The sequence below is a fragment of the Monodon monoceros genome, unplaced genomic scaffold (assembly GCF_005190385.1).
Source record: "Monodon monoceros isolate NGI ecotype Baffin Bay Population unplaced genomic scaffold, NGI_Narwhal_1 Super_Scaffold_21, whole genome shotgun sequence".
Taxonomy (NCBI): Eukaryota; Metazoa; Chordata; class Mammalia; order Artiodactyla; family Monodontidae; genus Monodon; species Monodon monoceros.
The window spans coordinates 88,684,000-88,710,490 of record NW_021703778.1 but is presented as its reverse complement, the minus strand read 5'-3'; the positions used below and the strand labels follow the sequence as shown (position 1 = coordinate 88,710,490).

General features: G+C 41.3%; 2 protein-coding genes across 6 annotated transcripts in view; one reads left to right on the top strand and one right to left on the bottom strand.

The window, feature by feature from the left end:
- ADAL (adenosine deaminase like) overlaps positions 1 to 26,340 on the top strand; it is a 56,877-nt gene extending 30,537 nt beyond the window's left edge. The window contains exons 1-11 of one of the 5 annotated variants that reach the window (XM_029239689.1): positions 3,842 to 3,973; positions 8,715 to 8,943; positions 9,185 to 9,315; positions 9,805 to 9,865; positions 13,361 to 13,445; positions 16,494 to 16,575; positions 18,709 to 18,835; positions 19,879 to 19,959; positions 22,189 to 22,327; positions 24,403 to 24,508; positions 25,045 to 26,340. In XM_029239689.1, coding sequence (XP_029095522.1) covers positions 8,881 to 8,943; positions 9,185 to 9,315; positions 9,805 to 9,865; positions 13,361 to 13,445; positions 16,494 to 16,575; positions 18,709 to 18,835; positions 19,879 to 19,959; positions 22,189 to 22,327; positions 24,403 to 24,508; positions 25,045 to 25,117 — 948 coding nt within the window. In that variant the 5' untranslated portion in view covers positions 3,842 to 3,973; positions 8,715 to 8,880 and the 3' untranslated portion in view covers positions 25,118 to 26,340. Of the gene's footprint in view, positions 1 to 3,841; positions 3,974 to 8,714; positions 8,944 to 9,184; positions 9,316 to 9,804; positions 9,866 to 13,360; positions 13,446 to 16,493; positions 16,576 to 18,708; positions 18,836 to 19,878; positions 19,960 to 22,188; positions 22,328 to 24,402; positions 24,524 to 25,044 lie in introns of those variants that run through there. The other 4 variants (XM_029239688.1, XM_029239686.1, XM_029239687.1 and 1 more) reach the window with 4 other exon arrangements.
- On the bottom strand, positions 1,459 to 3,576 carry LCMT2 (leucine carboxyl methyltransferase 2). Its single transcript, XM_029239684.1, has one exon. It carries the CDS (start codon positions 3,574 to 3,576, stop codon positions 1,516 to 1,518), a length of 2,061 nt encoding a protein of 686 aa, XP_029095517.1. The 3' UTR covers positions 1,459 to 1,515.
- Positions 26,341 to 26,491: the final 151 nt, after the last annotated feature.

Sequence of the window (26,491 nt, the reverse complement as noted above, 5' to 3'; positions counted from 1 at the left end):
AAAGGGGATAGTTGAGGAGAGTTTAATGAAGATACTAATTAAAAGGGGTTGAGCAGGGTTAAGGGAAACCAAGTCAAGATAGTGAAGTACCTCAGTGGAGTCCAGATATTTCTGCAATGATGGAAATGTTCTACATCTATAGTCTAATACTGTAGCCATTAGTCACATGTGGCTATTGAACACTTAAAATATGGTTAATGCAACTAAGATACAGAATTCTTTGGAGTGATGCAGAATTAGAGCTATACCTTATAGAAGACTACATGACAGGAGCTGTGGCTTTTACGAAAAAAATGCAGCTGCGGGCTTCCCTGCTGGCACAGTGGTTAAGAATCCACCTGCCAATGCAGGGGACACGGGTTTGAGCCCTGGTCTGGGAAGATCCCACATGTGGCAGAGCAACTAAGCTCGTGCACCACAACTACTGAGCCTGCGCTCTAGAGCCCGCAAGCCACAACTACTGAAGCCCATGCGCCTAGAGCCTGTGCTCTGCAACAAGAGAAGCCACTGCAGTGAGAAGCTCACGCACCACAACTAGAGAAAGCCCGCGCACAGCAACGAAGACCCAACACAGCCAAAAATAAATAAATTTATTTTAAAAAAAAAAGAATGCAGCTAATGCCAACTTGCAGACTGGTAGGGGAAACACCTGGAATACTCTCACTGCCCAACCATCCCTCTCTGGTACCTCTGACTGATGGAGCTCACCAAACACCAGAGAACAAGTAAACTCATTGATGCAATTCATAAAGGTTGGCCTCCTGGGACACAGAACATAGTGAAGGGTGGAGTAGATCTGGAGCAAAACATTTTCATACCATATACAAAATGAGCTGAGAAATCAAATGTTTGGTTTATTAGCACTTATAATTCTAAATAAATATAGAACCGGTGGCAAAAAAATGGAACAAAACCATGTGTCAATAAAGTCATACAAATGTGTCTTATTAAAGCTATCACAGAGTTCTCTGCTGCACTAAACGGCACAATCCTTTAATCAAACTGCAACTGGGTTCATTTCAGGTTTCATACATGAAGAATGAGGTCAATACCATGTCCCTTCACCTATATTCAGCCTTGTATTCTTACCAAGGATCTGTGTGAAACTTCTTCCAAGGTCCCATCTAAAATCACAAAGCCTGGCATTGGGAAAAGTTTCACTTGACTTAGGCTAAAGGTCATTGTAACTCAGTAAATGGATAAACTCAGATTAGAAAATGGGAGGAAGACCAGTAAACTAGATACAGGGACCCAAAGGCCCCCAATTCCTACTCTAGGACTGTATGACCACTCTCTTCAGATAGGCCTATTTATGTTTTATTTTTGTACCATCTCTTTGAATGTTGGTGTGTGTTTAAACAACTTTTTTTCTTTTTGCACTGAACAGAAAAAAACAAAAACAAAAAAAGGAATGGGAACAGGGGAGTGGTAATATCTATAGCCAGAGTCAAATACTATTTTGGAAAGCTTTATTGTCTACTTTAGTGGGTCCTGAATATATCACAAGTCCAGTCCTTACTGCCTAGCACTTAAGGAAGAAAGGTCTAATGTCACTGTACAGGGGTTGAAGTAGGTACCAAAAGAAAAGCAGTTCCCACCACCTCCAAGGAGCAGGAGCTGTTGCTCTTCAGGAAGGAGAATGCTGGTATGATTGTGTAACATTAACGGCCATGGCACACATGTTGTGTCAATCTGATACTCGAAGCTCAGTCCTGTAGACAAATCAATAACAGTCACTCCAGGAACTGAGGAGGAATGAATCCAGACCCCTCCAACCAACAAAAGCTTCCCATTGACCACATGAGCTGTGTGGGAGTACCTGGGGGTAATGGGAGGCTGGATGGCTATTGATTCCCAGATGAATCCACAAGAGATTGGTTTCAGAAAGAATACAGAGCTCAACGGCTCCTCAGAAGCACCCAGACCTCCAGCAATGAGGGCTCCCCCTTGACAGCTGCAGGCACTGTGGGAATGCCGACCTTCAGGTACTTCTCCCTCCACTGGGATCCTGACCCAAGCCATTGTCCCCACATGTAGGAAATGCCAGTCACTTAGTACAGGTTCGGCCACACTGCGGCCCCCATACACAAACAAATATCTCTGATTCTCATAGGACACTTCTGTTGTTGAGTGGCGCCAACATGACAAAGTGGAATCTTCTTCTGGGCCGACCTTTGTGACTGTGACATTTAGGTCCTCAGGGTTATTATCCTCACTCTTGCAAAAAAGAAGCTGGAGAATCCCCAAGGCTGGAGTTACTGGGGACAGTCTCCCTCCCAAAACCAGAACCTGAGTATCTGAAAGTCTTGTCATGGTGTGATAAAGGCGTCCATCCCACTGAGCTCCAGTCCCCCAACTGCATATTTGGTTGCCTTTCCATTCAAAGTCACAGTATCTTGAGAGCAAGTGAAACTTTCTTACTCGGCAATGTCGCCCCTCCTGCTCTCCGAATCCTCCAGCACTGAGAATAAGACCTGGGCTCAAAAGGACCGAGGCGTGGCCATATCTCTTAAGGTGTGGGCCCTGGCTATCACCAGTGACTACACTGGCAGGGAAGATTCCTGAAGGGGAAGGAGGATCTATCCGAGGAAACGTCTCTGAGGGTGGAAACACCAGAGTTTGGGAGAGGGCATCTCCCCGAGAAGCGGCCAGAATGAAATAGTGGGCGCACTTCAGATGCCACTCCTCAAACTCGTCGAAAGTTTCGAGATTTTCCACGCGCCGGCGTTCTTCTGTGGGAAGAAAGCAGCGATAGAACTCATTCATGTCCATGGCACGGCAGGCGGTCCAGCCGGCCTGAAGGAAGCGCTGCTGCTGGGCCTCCGCGTCGGGAAAGCGGTCCAGGCCATGCAGGGGAGAATTCAACTGCCGAAAATGTTGCTGCATGAACTCGCCAAAGGCGTCACGTGGCCTCATCTGCTCGTAGACGACGAAAAGGGCATTAGAAAAACGCTGGGCGGCCCAGGCGATGAGGGCCGCGGCATCATCTGGCTCGAGGTAGGTCAGCACGGCCTCAGCCAGGAGCAGAGTCGGTGCGGCTGCGTCAAGGCCCGCGGTGCCCAAGGCGTGGTCCAATCGCTGCAGCTGCCTCAAGTCCAGGCCCAGGATGCAGTAGTCCGAGCTCTCAAAGCACAACGTGTACCCGGGGTCCCCGCTCTGGAAAGGCCCGGTTAACGCACACAGTTCCGGCGTATCTCGAATCCTCTGCGCTTTGCGCTGTGCCACGTCCGGAAAATCGACCTCCCAGACGGCAGCCCGGGTCAGGCAGCCCGCAGTTTTGAGGCGAAAATACAGCGAGTCCGAGCCAGCGCCGAGCGACACGATCTGGGCGCGAGGCGCGCCGGGGACCGCGCACGTCCCCTTCAGGAAGGCGCGCACGCAGTGCCGCACAGCGCGTGCGCGGACGTAGTAGCCGCGGTGGATGAGCGGCGCGCGGCGCGCGGTCCCTGGAACTAGCAAGGCGGCGAAGGCGTCGTGCACGTACCCGCGCGCAGCCAGAGAGGTCTTGCTGATGGCGCTGCTGTCGTTGGTGCTCTGCACTGCCCCGGCCCGACGCTCGCGGCTCCGCGGGCCCATGGTTAGGGAACTCAGGAGCGACGGTCGGTCCCGGTGGTGAATTGCCTTTTCGTTTCCCAGTAGCCACCTCGCGGACTCTGTACGGAAAAATCACCCCCCGACACCCCGCTCCGTGACGCCTCTTCCTTGGACAGGTGTGCGTCACTTCCGGGAAGAGCGCACCTCGCCAATCAGTATTGAGGAGGGTGCAGCTGGTGCTGACGTTCGGCTGTGATTGACATTTCTTTGATTCTCTGGGACTGCGGTTTCGCGGCAAGACTGATGGCTGCGGCTTATTGTGGACACGTGGACTGTGTCAGGGAAGCGCGGGTTATCACTTTTCTACAAGCCTTCCTGTCTGAAGTGAAAATTTAAGCTGTCATAAGTTTACTCAACTGTTGACAAAAATCTTTAAGAGGTGAGTCTGTGGGGACTGACAACCAGAGCTCCTTGGACGGCAGTGTCTGCATTGAGTGTCTGGTAGGGGCAAAGCAGGGTTAGAACCACTGACTTTGGTGGGCAAGGAGAAGGGGTCGCTCCTCGGATGCTAACTACGAGTACTTACTAAGAGATCCCATTTAAATCTGAAAACAAGCCAGTGAGGCCAGGTGCAAAATGAAGAAACCTTTACAGAAGTTGTGACTCACCCAATCAATGTTTCCCCACAGATGTACACTATTGATTCCCTTGTATTCCGGGCTCTGTGCTAAGCTGACAATAAGTAAACCACTCAGCCTCTTGTTTCTTAGCTGTAAAATGACATTCCCCTCCACGTTCAAAGTTCTGTTTTCTAGGACAAAGTTGAATATGTCTGTGGAAGAGGGAATCATAGAAGAGAGGTGATTTTTCCCTCTGATACGGTCTGAGTCTTGGAGGTTTAAAATAATTGAGTTTCTAATTTGAGTATTTGGGAGTCGTCACCCGTAGGAAATCGCTTGCAGAGATATTTACGGGATTTGTAACTTATTAATTGGGATTTGGTGACTGAGATGGAGAAGGAAATCAGGATGACTATAAGTATGGTTACCTTGAAGCAGCATAGCATAATGGTGAAGGGCATGAGTTTTGGAGTCCAGCCAATTTGGATTTGGATATTGGAACTGTGTCATTTAGATCTGGTGTTTAAGAGCTCGTAATGACTTTAGGGAGAGCAATTTCTGTGGAGTAGTAAGGGCAGAATCCATGTTATAATGAATGGGAGATAAGTAAATGGAGGCAGCTCAAGTTTAGCTCAGAAGGAAAGAAGAGACAGGGCAGTAGTTAAAGAGGAATGGGGGATAAAAGAAAGTTTATTTTCATTTTTATTTTTTTAAGGTGGAAGCAAGTACTGTACTTACCTGGTGGTTCCCTGAGGGAAATTAGCAACTGGAGAGAGAGAGGTTGCTGAACAGAAAAGTGAGAAGATTAGTGGAGTAATGACTTGGAATAGATAGGAAGGAATGGGATCCTGGGCACAAATTAGTCTTGGGGACAGGAGAATGAATCCTCTTTCTCTGATTCACGAGGGAAGAAAGGGTATAGATAAAGATAAATTTAAGTGTGAGGGAAAGCAGAGAGAAATAGAGGGAATTCATGTCTGAAGGCTTTCGTTGTCTCTATAAAGTTAGTGACTGAGTTGTAAAGTTCAGCCTGAGGCAGCTGGGTCTATGGAACGCTTGAGTTTGGAATTGGAATGGGAGAAGGACTCCCCTGAGCTTGCTGGACTTTGAGATAGTCATTTCTAAAATGAGGGGATTAAGTGTTGCTTTGTGTGGTGTTTCAGGGATTATTGAGGGTCAAAGAGAAAAAAAAAAGTTGTAGGACTTTGAAAAAAAATATACTGTGCTGTAGAAATGAATTTTTATATGACAAGTTAGTAAAATGTACATGATATATTAGAAATACTTCTTTTTTGGTAAAGAACAGATCAAGAAAAATGATTCAAGAAGAAAGAGAATGGAGCAAAATTTGTGATTTGGGTGCCTTACAGTTGTTTTCTGGTTATTTGTTAAAAATCTATATTTTCTTTTGTAAAATGAGACAGTAATACCTCATGGGTTGTTATGAGAATCAAGTAAAATTACCATCCAAGACATTTAGCAGAATGCCTGGCTCATACTAAGTGCTTAATAAATAGTAACAAGTGTTTTTATTAACCTGAGTTCCCTTTTGGGGGCAAGAGTGGAGGGCGGGGAGGAAAAAAGTTCTCTAGGACAGTGGTCCCCAACCTTTTTGGCACCAGGGACCGGTTTTGTGGAAGACGATTTTTCCACAGGAGTTGGGGGGCGGGATGGTTTCGGATGATTCAAGCGCATTACATTTATTGTGCACTTTATTTCTATTATTATTACATTGTAATATATAATGAAATAATTATACTCGCCATAATGCTGACAGGAGGTGGAGCTCAGGCTGTAATGCGAGCGATGGGAAGCGGCTGTAAATACAGATGAAGCATCGCTTGCTCACCCACCGCTCACCTCCTGCTGTGCGGCCCGGTTTCTAACAGGCCAGGGACCAATACCGGTCCGTGGCCCGGGGGTTGGGGACCCCTGCACCAGGAGAACAGGAGACCTGGTTCTGGCCCTGCTCTAACTTGATGAAATATTAGTACAAATGTAGAAAGATCTTATCTCAATGTGTTGCTGTTTGGCACATCACACCCACCCCACCTGCTTCTGATCTATGCCAAAGCCAGCTCAGGCAGACTGAATCTGGCAGGGCATGGAATTGTTGATAGCAATAGCTTAGGTAATGATCAGTGAAACAACGTTTAAAAATGTGTAAAAACTGTGCTTGCTTTGGTGGCTTTCAAATTTCCATAGGTTAACATTGTAGCTATTGGGTCAGTAAATTTACTCATGACTAGTTAAGGGGCAATCTGGAGGGTGGTTTGAAATGTGCCACAAAATCAGGTCAGGATCGTAGAGTAGGATTGAAAATTTATACGAAAAGTTAGCCATCTGTAACATTTGTTAACAGCCTGCTATGTAAAATGTCCTAAATGCTTTTTCGGGCTGTCATTCTGTTGTCTAAACGTAAAAGTTCTTCCCTCTCGTAATTCATATTAATAAAGCTGTTTTGCAAGGTTTGTAAAAGTTATTTATTTTATGAACAATTCTGTAAAATAATTTGTTAATTATTTTAATTGATTTATTAAAAGTAATAAGTGAATTATCTAAATTTATTACTTAAAGTTTAATTTATTAAAATTATTTCAAAAAGTAATCAGGTATTACATGCAAGTTGTAAAACCTTCAAATTGCACAAAACTTTATAAGGTAAATAAAAATAAAATTCTGTCCCTTGACCTTTGCCGCTTCCAACCCACTTTCTAGTGCGAACAGTTTTCTATGTATCCTTTCATACCTATTTTAGGAATAAAGATATATATAAATAAGAGTGTGTGTGTGTATACACACATGCTTTGTTTATAAAGGTCATCTTTGTGAACAATGTTTTTTTGCAACTTACTTTTTGATAATAACACTGTATTATAGAAGTCTTTCCATATAGTCGTAGATATTCAGTTGGATGGGTATACAATTAATTTAACCGGTACCCTACTGATGGACATGTAGGTTGTTTCCAATTTTTTGCTATTATAAATAATGCTACAAGAAGTGTATTTGTACGTATCCTATAAGATGCAGGATAAATTCCTAAAAGTATAATTATTGGGTCAAAAAGTATGTGGGTTTGTGTGTGTGTGTGTGTTGCCAAAGTACCTCCCAAAAATATCATACCAAGTTCTGCTCCCACCAGAACTTTTACTCTCACCTTCACCCATATTGGGTATTCTTCTGAGCTTCAGATTTTTTTCTGAATAATTTTACAAGTTAAGTCTTCCACATGAACTTTAAAAATCAATTTCTAAGGAATAATTTTGGGAATATTTTGATTAACATTTACTTTATAGGTCAATTTATGACAAATTTACTATGTCAAGGTATGTTTTTCTGTGTTACTGACATCTCTTATGTACTTCAGTAGAGATATTAAACATTGATTAAATAGTCTATCTTTTTTCATTTGTTACTATTAAGCACTTACTACGGCATTTTATTGAAATTTTGTTGAAATTTATCTCATACTGGGTTAGCATTTCTGTGGATTTATATGTCTCATATGTATATTAGCAAAAAGGTGGTAACATATACTAAAATATGGTAATTTATCTCAGGTTTCAGTATAACGTCCCCTTTCACCTAGTTTGTTTCCCTGTATTTCTGTCTTGGCTACACAAAGAAATGCTGCTCTTCAAGGACTATTAACTCCCTGACTTCATGTAACAAGATTCAGACCGGTATCTATTGTCTTGTGTTTTAACTATCAGGGTTTGTGGCTTGAGTGCGTCTGATGCTTGGATGTACCTGTTCTTCCTTCAAGGTAGAGTAGATTGTTGCTAGGTTACTGGATTCTTTTTTTAAGTGGTCGTTAGCTTACAACAGTCTCCCGAACTCCCTTGAAATTCCCTTTCTGTCTTTAATCCTTTAGTGGGATTTTTAAAGTAACTGTTTAATTATCCTACTCTATCCCTATCAGGTGCTAGGGAGGTAGTATAAGCCATAGTCCCTGTTCTTAGGAAGTTTATATAGTCTGGTGAGGAAGAAAGACAAGTAAATCAGTGATTGAGATGCAGTGTGATAAAGTGCTGAGTTAAAGGTAGTCACTGGATTATGTGGGAACATAGAAGAGAGGAATTTAAAGTACTTTACTAATCCTCACAGCTACTCTGCATTTTTATTGAATTTTTATCCCATTTTTACAAATAAAGAAACTGAAGCCATGGGGTTAAAAGTGACTAAGGCCACACAGCTACTTAAGAGCAGAAGTGGTAAAAGGATTAACCTAGGTCCATCCGACTCCAATGCCTCTTCCTTTATATATTTTAAATAGTTCAAAAATGTAAACTTTTGGACCCAAAATAGGTCTTATAAATTTCTAGTTTTAGAAGTAGTTTTATAGAAAGTGCTAATAGGTAAAGGAATATACCCTACTAAATTTCAGATTTTAATTCACCTCTTACCAGCTTGAGGGCTTTTCTTATTTCTTGTTCAGGTTGTTGGCTCACTTAAGTTAGCTTTGGAGTAGCTTTTGTCTTTAGAGGAGTAAATTAACAAAACCTGTTTCTTTGCTTTTGCATCAACATCTGAAAATGTTCACATTCATTTAAATAGGTGAAGCTGAGCCCAGAACTATGCATACTGTTTATCTTATCAAAATGGGTGGAAGTGAAGCAATCTGAAGGAAATTCAAGACCACAGAACTTACTGACTGAACCACATTGTATTGTTCATGCCAAGAATAAGTGTTTGGAGAAAGACCTTGCTATTCTGCTAAATCATGATGGAGGCAGAAGAACAACAGCCATGGAAGACAACCTTTTACTCAGAATTACCTAAAGTGGTGAGAATTCAACCAAGAAATCTGGAGTGTTGTTAATTATAATGACTTCTGTGTTGTTTCTTTTCACAAAAGACAAGTACATTTTATAAGTAGAATTTCCAAACTTTGTACATTTTAAAAGTTATATAGCTACATCTAGTAGACAGTTTGCCTAGTACAGACTACAAACATCAAGCACCTGGTATGATGCTATGAATCTAGTGGACTTGAGAAGTTTTTACTGATTGTATTCTTATTTTAGGAACTTCATGCCCACTTGAATGGATCCATTAGTTCCAATACCATAAAGAAGTTAATAGCCAAGAAGCCAGGTCTTAAAATCCACTATCAGATGACTATGATTGACAAGGGAAAGAAAAGAACTTTAGAAGAGTGAGTTTGGGGAGATTGTGGACATACTTTTTTTTTCTCTATTTTGCGATTGTAAATAGTATGTAAGGATTCAGATTTTTGTAGTTAAAGAAATAGGGTAGCCATCTGGTATGGAGAGTATAACTTGACATATAGCATTTTTTCCAACTGTCAGACTGTTGACAATATTTTTAGTGATTTGTATTGTTTGTGAAGTTACACTATATTATAATATTCTTTAGACTTGAAAATATAGACTTGTTGGTTTTTTTCCCCAGTTTCCTGCTACCACTTGGGGTAGAGGTTGGGGGGTGGAGAAGGGAAACTATTACTTCCCACTTAAAAGTAACGTATGATTTTCAGTCATTTGATTATCCCTCCAGATCAATGTAATTTTTGAAAAACCTATTCTCTAGTTCTTTATAAATATATGATTACTATTAGCCTAAAATCAGTTAATTTAGTGAAGTTTTTGATGACTAAAGTACGTTAAAACTTTTCATGTTGCAGATGTTTCCAGATGTTTCAAATTATTCATCAGCTTACTACTGGCCCTGAAGATATTCTAATGGTGAGAAATGAAGTGATTTTTAGACTGGTTTAAAAATTAGTAAGTAATTGATGCCCTTCTGTTGTTGCACGTGACCTTTTGCTGTCATCAAGAATCTGATGAAAAATGTTTTCTGGCTTTTTTTATGGTAACTCTTTTAAAAAATAATGTAAGACATTTGCCTAAGAGCTAATATCAAAAGATACGTTCATTATAAAAGATATGAGGAAAGAATCAAGATCAGAATCTTCTGTTAGGTAGTGGACAATGTGGAGGAGAAAATCTTGTCCTGTTTTACATATATATATATGAAATATCTGACCCAGACTTTACATGTATTGCTTGGGCTACTTTGAACTGCCCCTGGGTGGACATTATAGAGAATGAAGAAGTTCAAGAGGTGCTTACAGATTGAATGATTAATCCCTAGGGAAATTGTGCCTTCCCTCTGGGGATGAAGAGCTAGAGGACTCCACTGTGTTGCCTTAGCTGAAGCTCTGTGATACTAGAGTCTGATATGGCAGACTGGCTTCTGTATATTGATCTGACCAGGCTGGCATTTTTAAATATTCTCTTTGTAATTGGAGAGAAGCAGAATCCTATCAGTGTTCTTAACCCTTAGAAAAAATGCAAAGTAAGAAGTGTAACCTGTGTTTCTGGAGAGGTGACTTTTGACTGGTCAAGAAAGAATTTTCCTCCTTGGCTGACACTGATCCTCATGGTAGTTATTAAATAAATTAATCACCTTTTGGAGGAGGGTTAACTCTAAAAGTTTAGTTCAACAAAAGTTGACTAAGTGCCCACAATGTTCCAAGCACCCTGCTAAAGACTGGGAGATATAAAGATAGATCAGCATGGTCCCTGCCCCTCAGGAATCTATAGTCAGGCTGGAAAGACAGACCCATAAGAGGATAAATCCAACATCATGAGGTAAGCTCTGTGTTACAGACATGCACAGGGATTTATAGGAACCCAAGGGAGCATTGTCTAATCAGCCACTCAGCAGGTACCACTGAACCCTGCTAGGAATGTCCACCACAGGAGGCTCTGTCTCACTTTCTGTTGTTGCGTGTAACAGAGCAAACCTGATAAAATTTTAGATTCTGAGAGCTCCATGGGTATCATATGCCATGCTCATTGTTTCATTCCTTCCAAAGTTGGTAAAAAGCTTTATTAAAATGAGGCGAGGAATTAAGATTCTGTAGCATTTGACTTAGTGCTACTTAGACGAACACCTGTAGGTGGTCGAGAGGATGACAGTGAGTTGCCCCAGAGAGTGAAATTAATAACATTTACATATAATAAATGAATCATGTGTGGGAGTAAGCCAAGAGATTGTTTACAGATGTGGGACTGAGTGGGGATCACTTAACAGTCAAGTCATGGCGACTGGGTGTAATCTCAAAGAGACAGGATTGAAATGTGACTGAAATAATATTAACTATTGCATGTGCCAGACACTATACTCAAGGTGACTTTCTGAGGTGGGCATTTTTTTTTAACATCTTTATTGGAGCATAATTGCTTTACAATGGTGTGTTAGTTTCTGCTTTATAACAAAGTGAATCAGCTATATACATATACCTATATCCCCATATCTCCTCCCTCTTGCATCTCCCTCCCACCCTCCCTATCGAGGTGGGCATTTTTATTGTTCCCTTTTTGCAGATGAAAAAAACTGAGGCCTAAAGAGGTTAAGTGTAACTTGTTCAAGGTCACTCACTGCGAGTAAGTGGCAGAATTGACTATTTTGTCCGATTCCAGAGCCCATGTTCTTTCTCATTCAAGATGTGCAGTCTTACCATTCTTGGAGAAAGCAGAAACTTAATCGTGTTGGATTCCATCTGAAGAAAGTACTTGAGTAGATGTTCTCAGTCCAGCGCATAGAAGAGGAAAGCCCAAAGTGCCAAGAGTTGCCCTCGGTACCTGTTGCTGCATGGAGCAGAAAGGGCTGAATCTGGCCAACACGGATATGGACCCTAGGGGAGTGTTCTTGGACGTGAGCTAGAGATGATTCCACAGGCCTTAATGTGGCCTAGAGAAATCTTCCTCCCATTGCTCTCAATCAGTATTTGCCAGCAATCTTCTGTTGTTCTATTTGGTTTCACACGTACCTCACCATCAAGAAAGGGGGTGCCCTGGATAGTAGATAGGATCGCTTCACACCCTCACTTCCACCCTCGTTGGCAATTCATACATTACAAATAGGCTTCTGTGTTAGTCTCCTGTGAGCTGGGGTAGGGTGTCTCTGGGTCTGCTTAGTTCTGGAGCAATGATAAGATGTGAGTTCTTCAACCTGCAAAGATGAGGCCTGTGCTCTGGTGGTGGCAGTGGCAGCATCATGGGGTTCCTGAGACAGCAGTGCTATGGGGTCCAGTGCCTGTCATGCTGCTGCAGAGGCTGCAGGGTTATGCTCAGTGGTGGAGGAAGCAGTGGTGTCTTGCTTGGTCCAGGGGTGTCACGTGATTTTGAATGCTTTTGTGTTGTCCTGAGCTGTGTAATCTCTGAGGCTGATTCTCCAGACCTCCTGGTGAATCCAAGCCACCCGTTATATTCATATTATAATAAATTCCTTTTTTGGCTTTAGTGTAAAGAAAAAAGATGAGGCCCAGATCTTGGATTGCAATGAATCCACCAAAGCGGGGCCACCCAGTTAGGCACCATCTGCGCAACCAGCCAGCCTTGTTCCTTGGCCAGGACGCCGCACCTGCATGCCCATGTGCACATGGTCAAAGCAGGTTAAGAGTAGGATACCAGCTGTAAGGACTAACTAGGGCTGGTTGTCACAGCATTTCTAACTTGGTCCTTTTTTCTTCTAGATTTGGTATATTTTAGGGTTGATGGCAATGAAGGAAAACATGCCTTCAGCCGTTAGATGTCATTTATCTTGGTGATTTAGTAATTTTTGGATTGTTGAGTTTTGTGCTAGATTGGATACAGTTTTACTCAAATTTATCACCCATTTTCTTTGCCTAAGAAGAATCTTCCTAAGTACTTCTGGGGGGAATTTAACCCTGCCAGAAGAAATTCTTGAAAAATACAACTTATCCCTAAATAGCTTGAATAAGAATCTTAAGCCATGACTTTAAATGGTACATCAGTACTACCTAATCATTTTAGTTGTTTATTTCCATATGTAATGAAATTTCAAATAGTATACACTCATAGGTGGTTTTACTGGTTTTAGTTTTGCCTCTGTTTTATCAGTCTGCTGTTCATTAGGAAATAGAGAAATGGTTAAAAGGGGAGAAGAGAAACAAAAGGTGTGGGTGATGTCCAGATTTGGATTTCATGTGAGTATGGGCGCTGGGTAAGGGGAGCTATTGGAAATGTGGTAGTTTTGTCACAGCCTCCACCAGGGGTGTGACAAAGCAGGTCATCCTCACCATGTGGGAGACTCCCAACACTACTTGCAAATCAAATTTAATGCATGAAATAAAGCTGTAGCACGTGGCATTTTCATGGGGACGCTTACACTAACATAATCAATATTGCCTACATTGCCTTTATTATCAGGTCACGAAAGATGTCATTAAAGAATTTGCAGATGATGGTGTCAAGTACCTGGAACTAAGGAGCACGCCCAGAGAAAGTGCTACAGGTAGAATCTAACTGCTTCTCAGCAGATGTCTATCTTTTTTCTCATGTGCTTTGACGATGCATGTGTTTGCAAGTTGAGACTATGAAGTATTTACTGTTACACTATTGTAAAAGTAGGGTCAGTGGTCCAAATCTTTTGATGTACATTAATGATGTATGTTATTAATGAGTGAGTTATTCTTTTTTTTTTAATTTTATTTATTTATTTTTGCCTGTGTTGGGTCTTCGTTTCTGTGCGAGGGCTTTCTCTGGTTGTGGCAAGCGGGGGCCACTCTTCATCGCGGTGTGCAGGCCTCTCACTATCGCGGCCTCTCTTGTTGCGGAGCACAGGTTCCAGACGTGCAGGCTCAGTAGTTGTGGCTCACGGGCCTAGTTGCTCCATAGCATGTGGGATCTTCCCAGACCAGGGCACAAACCCGTGTCCCCTGCATTAGCAGGCAGATTCTCAACCACTGCACCACCAGGGAAGCCCCGAGTGAGTTATTCTTAACTTAAAAAAATCAGGTCAGGTATTGTCTGTTGAAGGGAAATAAAAAGACCTGCAAACATTTTGTTTGCTCTTATTTTTCTCACTCTGAGAAAAGAACACTTTTTCCTTATAGTTACATTGTCTTAAATAAATGCTAGTTCGAGTTCCCTGCATCAAGGCACTTGTGAGACAATGAGTGGATGCAGAATCACATTTCATGACAATCACTGAAATGAAGGTTATTGACTCACGTCTCAGGGACTGATGGTATCTTAGGCCAGGAGCAAGCTGTGATGTGGCAAAACCTCTCTGGATGGAGATGAGTGGATCTGGATGTGATCTGGAGAAATTTCCTGGGACCCTCTTTCCATAAGAGCAGCATCAGGAGATATTCTGTAGTGCCCTTGGGTCCTCCTTAGCACTTTGTCTGTGACCTAAAGAGGCCCTACCAGATCATCTTGCACCCTGATATGTGTAGCCCAGCATCATTCAGGGGGTAAAATTTTTGAAACTGCATATAGTAAAGTAAGTGCTGAAATGAGACAAGCAGAAGATTCTTTTTTTTTTTAATTTATATTGGAGTATAGTTGATTTATAATGTGTTAGTTTCTGCTGTACAGCAAAGTGAATCAGCTATACATACACATATATCCACTCTTTTTTAGATTCTTTTCCCATACAGGTTATTACAGAGTACTGAGTAGAATTCCCTGTGCTATACAGCAGGTCCTTATTAGTTATCTGTTTTACGTATAGTGGTGTGTATATGTCAATCCCAATCTCCCGATTTATTCCTCCCCCTGAGCAGAAGATTCTTATCTCACATTTTTAAACTGTAGGATCCTGATGAGGATAGTGAAAGGGAAGGAAAGAAGAGACCTGCCAATTATTAGGGCTAGTTGACTCTTCAAATGGAGATTCAAAGGGGAATGTCACCTTAAGTATGCAGCAATAGGGGAATAGTTAAATAAAAGTTAATGGAATATTTGGCAACCATTAAAAATATTTGCAAAGACACTTTAATGACGTGAAGACATGCTCAGAATACAGTGTTAAATGAAGGAACAGGATACATATATACCTAGTAGCATCTCATCTGTTCAAAATTATCTATCTATCTATCTATCTATCTATCTATCTATATATATATATATGTTTACACATATACACACACTTAGAAAAACAGCCAGTGGTTATCTCTGAGTGGTGGGATTACAGGTTATTTTTATTTTTCTTCTTTATAATTGTCTGTGTTTTTTCTAGAGATTTTCCACTAAACATAAACATTTTGGGCTTCCCTGGTGGCACAGTGGTTGAGAGTCCGCCTGCCGATGCAGGGGACGCAGGTTCGTGCCTCAGTCCGGGAAGATCCCACATGCCGTGGAGTGGCTGGGCCCATGAGCCATGGCCGCTGGGCCTGCGCGTCCGGAGCCTGTGCTCCGCAGCGGGAGAGACCACAACAGAGAGATGCCCGCGTACCGCAAAAAACAAAACAAAACAAAACAAAAGTAAACATTTTATTACTGAGGTATGAGAGTATTTTAGAGGAGGTTGTTCTGGAGAGTGCTTTTTCAGAGACCCACAGAAGAGGAGGACTTGACCACCTGAACTTGAAAGAACGTCTCTAGTGCCCTGGATGAGAAACACTGAGTCTGAGCAAGGTTGAGGGAGAGGATTTTTTCCTGGACAAGCAGGAAAACATTCTGCTAGTAGAGAAAACATTTTCTGGCATTTTTTTGTTTTTAAGGACAGGCCTTAGAAAAGGGCTTCTTTTTTTTTTTTCTGGCCACACTATGCACATGGGGATCTTGGTTCCCCAACCAGGGATCGAACCCATGCCCCCTGCAGTAGAACCACGGAGTCCTAACCACTGGATCACCAGGGAATTCCCAGAAAAGGGCTTTTGTTATTTTTGTTTTGTTAGAACAAGCATTTAAACTTTCTATGGCAATTTGTGAGAGTAGGTTTTTTGTTTTTTTTAAATTGATTATTTATTTATTTATTTTTGGCTGTGTTGGGTCTTCGTTGCTGTGCGCAGGCTTTCTGTAGTTGCGGTGAACAGGGGCTACTCTTCATTGCAGTGTGTGGGCTTCTCATTGCAGTGGCTTCTCTCGTTGTGGAGCACGGGCTCTAGGTGCGTGGGCTTCAGTAGTTGTGGCTCGCAGGGTCTAGAGCACAGGCTCAGTAGTTGTGGCACACGGGCTTAGTTGCTCCACAGCATGTGGGATCTTCCCGGACCAGGGCTCGAACCCGTATCCCCTGCATTGTCAGGCGGATTCTGAACCACTGCGCCACCAGGGAAGTCCCGAGAGTAACTTTATGTTTGTTGAATTTGAGAATAATTTTTAAACAAGCTTGAATTTTATGTCTTTTTTTTAAATTTCATTTTTCTAGTATTTCATTTTTTTCAATTTTATTAAAGTATAAATGGTATTTACTAAAATGTATCCATAACTCATCTTTAACCATACCCGTATCACACATAAAATGAAAATGTATTTGTTCATATAGGGATGCTAATGTTGAAGGATGAAGTAGTTGATGATCTCTTTAAAAATGTTTTATTTGTGTCCTTTCCAGGAATGACTAAAAAGACTTATGTGGAATCTGTACTTGAGGGTATAAAACAGTCCAAACAAGAAAACATAGACATTGATGTTAGGTAAGAAGCATTGAACCTTAGTGGTCACCATTTAAAATACTAGAATGTGAAAATTTTACTCTTTTGAGCCTGAGTATAGTGGATTTTATAAATCAACCAATAACCGATTTTTATCTTTTAATAAAAAACAGAGTCAAGAACCTTGTTGTTTAAAGTTGAGAATGCAATTCTGAATTTTTTCGTGTGGCAGTAAAGTTCTGAGTCCTGTTGCTCTTGTGAAGTATGGCTTCCCATGGCTCTTCAGCGAAAATCCAGGCTTCTTGCTATGGCCTGCAAGGTCCCATGTGGCTGCCTTTCTTACTTCAACAGCCTTATCTGGACCACTGGTCACTTATCATGCACTGGCCCGCCCTCTGTTCCTCAAGTAGTCCAACACTGTCCCACATCAGCACCTTTGTACTTCCTGTTACTTTTGCCTAGAACACACCTCCACTGTATCCTCACGTGGTTGGCTTCTCATTATTCAGGTCTCAGTGTGGCTGTCACTTCCTCAGAGGGGCCTTCCTTGACCACCTTATCTAAAGTGCCTCCCCACATCTTCTAGTCACCCCGTTTATTTCCTTTATGGCACTCTTCTTAACAAGATCAGAAGTCTTCTTGTTTTATTCGTATACACACACTCACCCGCTAGAGTGTAAATGCAGTGAGGCCAGGGCCCGTGTCTTTTGATTCACCACTACCCCACCAGTACTTAGAACAGAGCTGGCACATAATTAGGGCTCAGTAAGTCCTTGAAGGAAGAAAGGAAGAAAGCTAACTGTATAGTTTCTGGCTATAAAATCTCTCAAAATTAAGCTTAACTGGACTAATACCCCAATTAAAAAAAAAACAGGCAAAAGACAAGAGAATTCAGAAAAGAAGACATACAAATGGCCAATAAATGTATAGAAAACTATTTAACTTCACTAATCAAATAATTTTAAAAAGAAATATTACAATGCCATTTCAACAGGTACCCCACTCCCCAAAAAGAGTATTAACCAGTGTTTGTGAACTTACACACTGCTGGTGAGCATATGTAATTAATAAAACCTCTCTAAAGAGGTATTAAGATCTATAAAAATAATTTCCCTCTGTGATCCAGTAACTCTGTTCTAGAAATGTATCCTAAGGAAATAGATTGATTAATGTTAAGATTCTTCACAGTAGTGTTATAAATAACAAAAAGTAGAAAATATCCTAAAATGTCCAACAATCAGAGAACAATTACATTATGTTATATTCATATGATTTATATTGTTTTCTAACATTTAATGGCAGGGGGAATTGTTAAGTGGAAAAAAAAAGACTGCATTTTATATATAGTTGATCCAGATTTTGTAAATAAATATATGCTGGAGGGATTTCTTTATTTTGTGAATAAATAGATAAACTAATAAATGCTGGAGGAAAATTACACAATATTAACAGGGGTTCTCCGGGTTTTGATTCCTTGTAGGAATCCAGCTAATGTATGAAGAATGAATTTGTATCAGCTATTGGATACATGTTAGAATTAGAATATTACCAGTCTTGTAACCCTTAATGAAATAAGGGATCTAAGCCTCCTGATGAAAGAACCATCACCACCTATGAAATCCTCTTGCCTCAATATTGAATCTGATCTGATTAAGCCTCTAGACTAGATCCAGTTTCCAATTCATAGGAAATACAAGAGACAGGAGAACATGTTATCAACATGGGGATTCAATCAGCAAAATCAGATGTGGGAAACTATAGGAAAAATGATGTGGTTTCTTCAACAAATAAATTCAAGAAAAGAGGCCGGGGGGAGGTGTGAGGTAGAGGGTGGAGGCATGGGGGAAGTGGCTATAGATTAAAAGAGACTTGAGACACATTGACCAACACAATGTGTGGACCTTAGTTGGATTCCGAATCAAACTGTAAAAAACAAATACATGAACAAAAAAATAGGAGATAGAACTTTGAACACTAACTAGATATTTGGTGCTGTTTAGTAATTTATGTCTCATTCCTTATGGCAAAGTTAAGATGTCAAGTTAGTCAGGCTGTACTTTTCCAGTAAGATGTATTCCATGTAGCCTGCCATACCTCTCTGGCCATACTCAAGAGTTGTCTTTTTCATCTACACAATCAATACTCATTTTCAACTGTGTTTTTCTTGTATCAAAGGTATTTGATATCAGTCGACAGAAGAGGTGGCCCTTCAGTAGCCAAGGAGACTGTTAAACTTGCTGAAGAGTTCTTCCTTTCTACTGAGGATACAGTTCTTGGCCTTGACCTCAGTGGAGACCCTACTGTAAGTTACTTTTCCAAAACATATTTTATTTCTAAAAGGTAGAATCAGTTTGTGGGATGAGGATTAGCTTGGAGCATCCTGCTTTCTCCAGAGGTCCAGCAGACTCTCTGTGTGGATGAAGCCCTATCCTGCCCTGGATGACCAGAACGTCTATAGCAACTGCTCTCAGACAGGGTTCTGTGAAAGAATTAAGCCCCCTAAAAAAAGAGAAAAATATTTGCATGACAATATGATTATTTTATTTTGGTTCACAGCTAGTACCATTCTACTAGAGAAGTTAATTTATTAACATGTAATCCATGTCTAATGCTTAATTATGGCTAGGGCTTAATTGTCTCACAGAAGCCCCAGTTGAGAAAGGCTGGTCTAGAGCTTCTTGGTCAGATTCAAGCAGGGTGCCTCAGCTGTGGCACTACTGACATTTGGGGCCAAAGAATTCTTTGTTGTAGGAGGGTGTCCTGTACATTATAAGATGTTTAGCAGCATCCCTGGCCTCTACCCAATAGACACCAGCACCCTCTTAGTTGTGACAACCAAAAATGTTTGTAGACATTACCAAATGTCCCCTGGAGGGCAGAATCACCCCAGTTGAAAACCATTGAAATAGAGAGTCCTGTGAACCTGGTTCTTACGGCTTTGTCAAAACCTGGGCTGTTTTGGCCTTGTTTCATCTGTCCATTTGATAGAAGCTTTCTTAACAAATCATGCTGGTTCCTGAATCAGGTGAGTTCTCCTTCTTAGCTTTAGATATCTAGATATCCTTCCGAAAGTAAAATTTGGTGACTGTTAATATCAAGCTTAGCTGATTGTCATCAGGTTCACTGATACTTAAGATTCTTGAGGGCAAGGACTGTGTCTGTGCCAGCTTTGAATTCTCTAACATGTCTAGCACACTGTAGATACTTTATAAACAAAATGTGCAAATAAGTCCATCTGCCGTTTTTTTTCTGCCATTATTTTATTTCTTTTTTTATTGAGACAGAGTACCCAGTTCTTCAGTTTGCCTGTACTCATACATCCTCATTTTAACTTTTGTCTTCAAGGTAGGACAAGCAAAAGACTTCTTGGAACCTCTTTTAGAAGCTAAAAAATCAGGTCTGAAGTTGGCATTGCATCTTTCAGAGGTAAATAATATTGTAAAATTAGGCTGGAGAGGATAGATTACAATGGAAAATAACTAATGGAAAATAATAATCATTTGTACATGGCTAAAGATAGACCTGGCTTGGGAAAACATTTTTAGAAAGAGAAAGTAGAAATATTTTTGTGTAAATTATAATGATGAAGGCATAACTTGCTTTAGTCCCTCGCATAACTTGCTTTAGTCCCTCACATTACTGTTCCTTTGTTTTTGTGGTTCCTGGGGTTGGCTGTTGACGTGCACTACGGTTGTGTCCTTAAAACAGCTTAATTGACAGCTTGCTAGAGAAAATGCATGAATTTATATCAGCAGCCTTGTTAGCGGCAAGATGACACTGAGAAAAGCATGAGTTTGTCTCACCTGTCCTTGCAGGGAAGGGACCTGAATGTGTCACATACACTGGCAAGAAAGGAAGTAGCTCATCATCATTTTATAAGGCTCAGCAGAAGATCAAGTGCCCCTGTGGCACCAGCTCCTTGGCAGCATGAGCACAGTGCAGATAATGCACAGAGAGTAGCTGGAGAACCGTCACTTTCTTAATCAGCACATCCCTGTGAGGCAACCAAGGGACTCTCCTGGACTTTTCCCCATTTTACAGATGGATTTACTTTCTACCTCAGTACTTCTACCTATTTCTCTTTTTTCTTTTTTTTAACATACAAAAAGCTATACATAATTATACAACTTGATGAATTTGGATTTGTTTCTTTTTTTATTATTATTTATTTATTTTTATTTTTGGCTGCCTTGAGTCTTTGTTGCTGTGTGCGGGCTTTTCTCTAGTTGTGGTGCGCGGGCTTCTCATTGATGGCTTCTCTTGTTGCAGAGCACGGGCTCTAGGCGCATGGGCTTCAGTAGTTGTGGCACGCGGGCTCAGTAGTTGTGGCTCACGGGCTCTAGAGCACAGGCTCAGTAGTTGTGGAATACGGGCTTAGTGGCTCTGTGGCATGTGGAATCTTCCCGGACCAGGGCTCGAACCCATGTCCCCTGCATTGGCAGGCGGATTCTTAATCACTGCGCCACCAGGGAAGCCCCTGTATTTGTTTCTTGAATGCAGGAAATAATACTTAGTTTACTTACCTCGTATGATTATTTTGAGAATTAAGGTCATGATTTAAAGACTAGGGGAAGAATGGGAGCTTCGTGTCAGTACTGGCTCTTTTTCATGTCTACAAAGCAGAGAGTCAGTAATCTAGTGGCAGAACTTAAAATCTAGGATCCATGTTTCCACACTGATCAAAAGATCTTTCTTGTGTAGGACACCCTCTAGTTGACCAAACTGATGCCAGATTGAAGTCACTGGTCAGGATAACAGAACAGCCAGCATGAGGCCAGTTACCTCTGGCCTTTGTGCACAGCATCAGAACCTGCTCTTTACCTTAATTTCTGTGGCTTTTCTTGTTTGGTCCATTGGATATAAAACATTTCATTTCAACATGTTATGGTCGTTTGTCTTTTAGGCTATCTAGGAGATGAAAAGCACAGCCAGACATTTTCATGGTCGTTGTGGTTTGCACTTAGCTAGCCTTGTTGTTAGATAGAACATGAGCGCACTGTATGTGGATGGAGTCTGGGCCCCGGAGTCAGATGGAGCCAGGTTTCACCCTTATCTCCACCATTCACTAGCTCTGTGAGCCTGGACAGCTTTTCTTTAAAATGCTTTATATTTTTAACTACAAAAGTTATATGTATCTGAAGAAAATCCACGTGTACAGAAATAGTGTAAAGTAGAAGTAAAGAAATAAAAAATGAAAGGTCCCCTTAGTTCTGCTCCTGAGTTGATCCTATTAACAGTTTTGTTATTTATATATATTTTTTCTATCCCTTTTTGTAATATGTATGAAGACATATACACAACACAAAACACACATATGCATATAGAGTTGTGAGATTTTGTTTTTGAAAATTACTTTTTCTGAGTTTTGATTTCTTCATCTTAATACTTTGTATGATTCTTGTGAGGTTTAAAGGAGAATGTGTGTGAAAAGGCTATTGACTCCATAGTTACTATCATCAAAATGAATCTAGAAGAATACTGGGAAATAAGTGGAAAGATAAAAGGCAAAGAAGAGAGCTGGAAGGTCTAAGTGGTTCAGCTTCCCAGAATGTCTGCATTACCTTCCCAGAGGGACAAAATACCTGGCTATAGAAAAAAGTACTTTTAAGAACCACTAAAAGAGGTTATTGATGCCCTCTTTCCCCTTTTTTTGAGATTCCAAACCAAAAAAAAGAAACACAAGTACTCCTGGACCTGCTTCCTGACCGAATCGGGCACGGCACATTTCTCAACTCCTTGGAGGGAGGATCCCTGGATCTGGTGGACTTTGTGAGGCAACACCAGATACCACTCGGTAAGGCTTAAGGCTTTAGGTCCTCCAGGCAACTCACTGTCCCTTCCTCCCCAGCCCCCAGGTTGCAACCCATATGTAGAGAAGCACTGTTCTAAATATATAAATATCATTTAGAAGTTAAGTGATGCTTTCTCAGCCTCATTTAAGTAACAGGAAGTTTTAGCTCCCATTAGAGTATAAGCTCCATGAGAGCAGGGCCCTTATCTGTCTTGTTCACTGCCACATTCCCCAGTTCCTGGAACCAGGTATTATATTGAGGGAATAAGGTCGTCTAGTATTTTGGAATGACTTTAACAAATTTACGTATGTTGTGAAAATATGTAACGTTTAGTTAAAAATTAAGACTTTTGCAAGATTCCAAGTATATTTTTATATGTCTGTTAACCATCACACACTTGCTTGTCTGCATGTGTATACCTGGAGCTTTTTTTTTTAAATTAATTTATTTTATTAATTAATTTTTTTTATTTTTCATTGCTAGTATAGAGAAATACAGTAGATTATTTTATATTTATCATGTGTTATGTGACATTGCTGAACTTAACTTATTCACCATTACTTTGTAGAATAAGAGTGATGAGAGCTGACATCTCTCCTTGTTCCCTATCTTAGGGAAAAGCATTCAGTCTGTCGCTATTAAGTATAATGTTAGCTGTAGGGTTTTTATTTTTATTTATTTATTTATTTTGGCTGCGCTGGGTCTTCGTTGCAACTCGTGGGCTTCTCTGGTTGTGGCGCATGGGTTTAGTTGCCCTGCGGCATATGGGATCTTAGTTCCCCAACCAGGGATTCAACTGCGTCCCCTGCATTGGAAGGCAGATTCCTAACCACTGGACTACCAGGGAAGACCCCCTGGAGCTATTTTTATTTAACAACAAATACTTATGAAGTGCCTACTCTGTTCCAGTCACTATTCAAATTGCTGGGAATACAGCAGTAAACAAAACAGACAATGTTTCTTTCTCAAGAAACTTACATTCTAGCATAGGTAAGAGAGACAGTAAGCAAATACACAAGAAAATATCAGTGTTAAGTTCTTTGAAGAAAATTAAACAGGCCGGTAGAATAGTGATGAGATAACCACTTTTGATTGGATAGCTGGGGAAGGCCTTTCTGATGAGGGAAAGAAGCAGTTGGCTGAAAACCTCTTTACTGAATGATGAATTCACTGAACTTACAAATTTAACAATTTGCAGTTAACACCTGTGTGGGTGTGTTTTTTAACTAACATAGAGTTTTTCAGCAATTCATAATGGGTGAGATTTCTTTTCTTTTTACTAAGGAAATTTTTAAACCTCTACAAAAGTAGAGGATCTTGGAAACCACTTGCATAGTGATCTTACTTGGTGTGGTGGCCCGGCTCTGCTCTCAGCAGGGGCAGGTTGGGTTTGCCATTGCTGGGACTGAGTGGCCCTGTGTTGCAGCCGCCTTACTCAAGGGAGCAGATGCCATCAGTCAAGTCAGTGAAGTATTTTACTCTGGCTGGGGAGCCGGGCATAGCTCTTCAAGGCAGGAGTTTTATAATCATAGAAGTCGTTCTTAAGATGGACTTGCAGCAGGCAGTGAATGGATGGTTGTCTGAGTAAAGGAGTTTAGAGGTTTTCTTTGAAGCCATAGAAGAAGTCCATTTCTGCTCTTGGCTTTTTATAATACTGTAACCCTCGACAGTGCTACCATTTTCTTATCTTTACTTTAGCTCCCACTGTAAGACCAGGAAGAAGTGCAGCAACCCTTCAAAGATTCCTTCTGCTCCCCTATCACGATACTTCCCTGCCTTCTTCATGGTGACTGGCTTATCACACCCCTCTTTCCTCTCCTTTGGTAAAAGAAAGGGAGAAGCACAGGGCTGTGAAGGGGATGTTAATTCCCTGCCATGAGCTGCAGCACATAGTTCCCACACAACTACACTCATTGGACTACAAATTTTCACATGTAAGAAAAGGTCAGTTTTGTAAAATAATGAACTACTGAAAGCATAGTTTGGAAAGATTTCTCATGTATCTACTTGGTGACAGTGAATGAGTCTACTAATCTGCTTTTAATAAGAGGCTTCTTCCTTTGCCCTCTTCATCTAGAACTCTGTTTGACCTCGAACGTCAAAAGTCAGACAGTTCCATCTTATAAGCAGCATCATTTTGGATTCTGGTACAGCATTCTCCATCCTGCCGTGATCTGTGTAAGGTGTTTTGTTGTGAGGTATTTTGCTCCTCTTTAGTCCCTGAGTTGCCATAGGTCAGACATTCACTACCTAGCTGGCTGCCTTGCACACCTTGGGGGTGATGCCCAAGTGGAGGAGTGAGAGGAGATTGGGGCTTGAGAGGCTGCAAAGGGCCAGCGTGACTCTGGTTTGGCTCTATGGGGAAAGGTCCTGGACAGTACCTGGGGGAACAACAGTACTGATGCCCAGCACCCAGCCCTTGTGATTCGGCTTTAATTGATCTGGGGGGAGTCCTGGGCACAGATACATTTTAAAAGCTCCCTCGGTGATCTAAACATGCAGCCGTGGTTGAGAGCCACTGCCCTGGTGTTTTATTTTTTGTTCTTAAAAAGGATAAACAAGCCTGTTCAGTCATAGATGTGCATGGATATATTTATAGGCCCCTGTTTAAATTCTTAAAAGCAGCATGGTAAATAGGAAAATACTCCAAACGAAAGCTGTTGTTTTTTAAAAAACCATTTCCTTGTTCATTTTGAAACTTTCTTGCTTATGTTGGCAGACCGATGATAAGGGTGTTTTTGCAACACACCTTTCTCAAGAGTACCAGCTGGCAGCTGAAACATTTCATTTGACCCAGTCTCAGGTGTGGGATCTGTCTTATGAATCCATCAGCTACATCTTTGCTTCTGACAGCACCAAGTCTGATCTGAGGAAGAAGTGGAATCATCTGAAGCCAAAAGTGTTCCATTTTTAAGCTGTAATGAGGTGAACTACTTTCGAGTATGTATTACAACCTAGATCTCCCTGCTGTATGCCACTTAGTAAGCTGTCCACTGCTCCCTACCGTGGAAGCATAGCAGCCAAGTGCCGTGGGCTCCAACACTAGCACCTTACTCATGGCGGATGCCCAGTCTCTCTTAAACTGACTGGCAGGCTCTGAGGTCATCCATGGCTCACCTCCATGCTGCTTACAGGAAGGGACTTGAAAGTTGCTGCTCACTGAACTCCCCATTCCAGCAGTGATTTTGACTTAACAGTCCTTCATTAGTGATCATGAAACTTCAAGAAAATCAAAGTAGGTTCTCATCAGGAAAAGTTTTGGAATTACTAGTCTAAATAAGGTGAAGAGAGAAGGAAAAAGATTGTCGCCAAAACCTTTAAGCCATCTAGCTTGTGATGACAGCTCTGTATTTCGTTGTGCTTACTTTAATCGGACTCCTTTCACTTAAGTATTCCCCAGAACTGTGGACTCCAGGGATACCACGCATTTTTGTGAATCCCAGTAGCCAGGGTTAATCTCCTTTGGGTGGGTGACCCTAAGTGACAGATAAAGCTAGCTTCTGATATCTGCCTTTGCCCTTCTCATGATTAATCCTCCTGGAGTCAAGATACATTTTAGATTTTGAATCGAACAATGGAGAGAGAATTGATCCATTCTTACGTTCATATCTCATCTTCCCTCCCCTACCTGGTTACCATAAAAATAATTCTCTACAGAGTTGACAAGACAGCCTCTATACTCAGATTACAGTAAAAGAGAAATGGCACTGCTCTCTCTCTCTCCCTCTGTGTATATATACGAATGTATGTATGTGTGTGTGTGTGTGTGTGTGTGTGTGTGTGTGTATTAAGTTCTGTGGCATTGGCCATAGAGAATAAGCAATAAAGGGAAGAATGATAGCATGGGGAAAATAAAAAGAAATAATAGCACTAAGGAAACAATTGATGAGAACAGATATGACTGTCCAGCTCCTAATATATTCTTGCTTCTTCTGCTGCACATGCCATCCAGTCTGTCCCTACAAAGGCTGAACGAGTATTAAAAGGGAGGGGTGCATACATCCTCTTGCTCCCCCATCAGTGGGCTTGGTTTCTCTTTCTTAGAATGTTTGAAGACTATGTATTATTTCTTGCTTCTTCCATCCTCAGGAGTGGCAGATTGGGTGGCAGATAATGGTTTGTGAGCTAGTTTGAGATAAAATTGGGTTTTCCCTGGTAAGAGTTTT

Bases quoted from the DNA above. Each gene is read 5' to 3' on its own strand.
- LCMT2 (XM_029239684.1), bottom strand. From the start codon at position 3,576: ATGGGCCCGCGGAGCCGCGAGCGTCGGGCCGGGGCAGTGCAGAGCACC.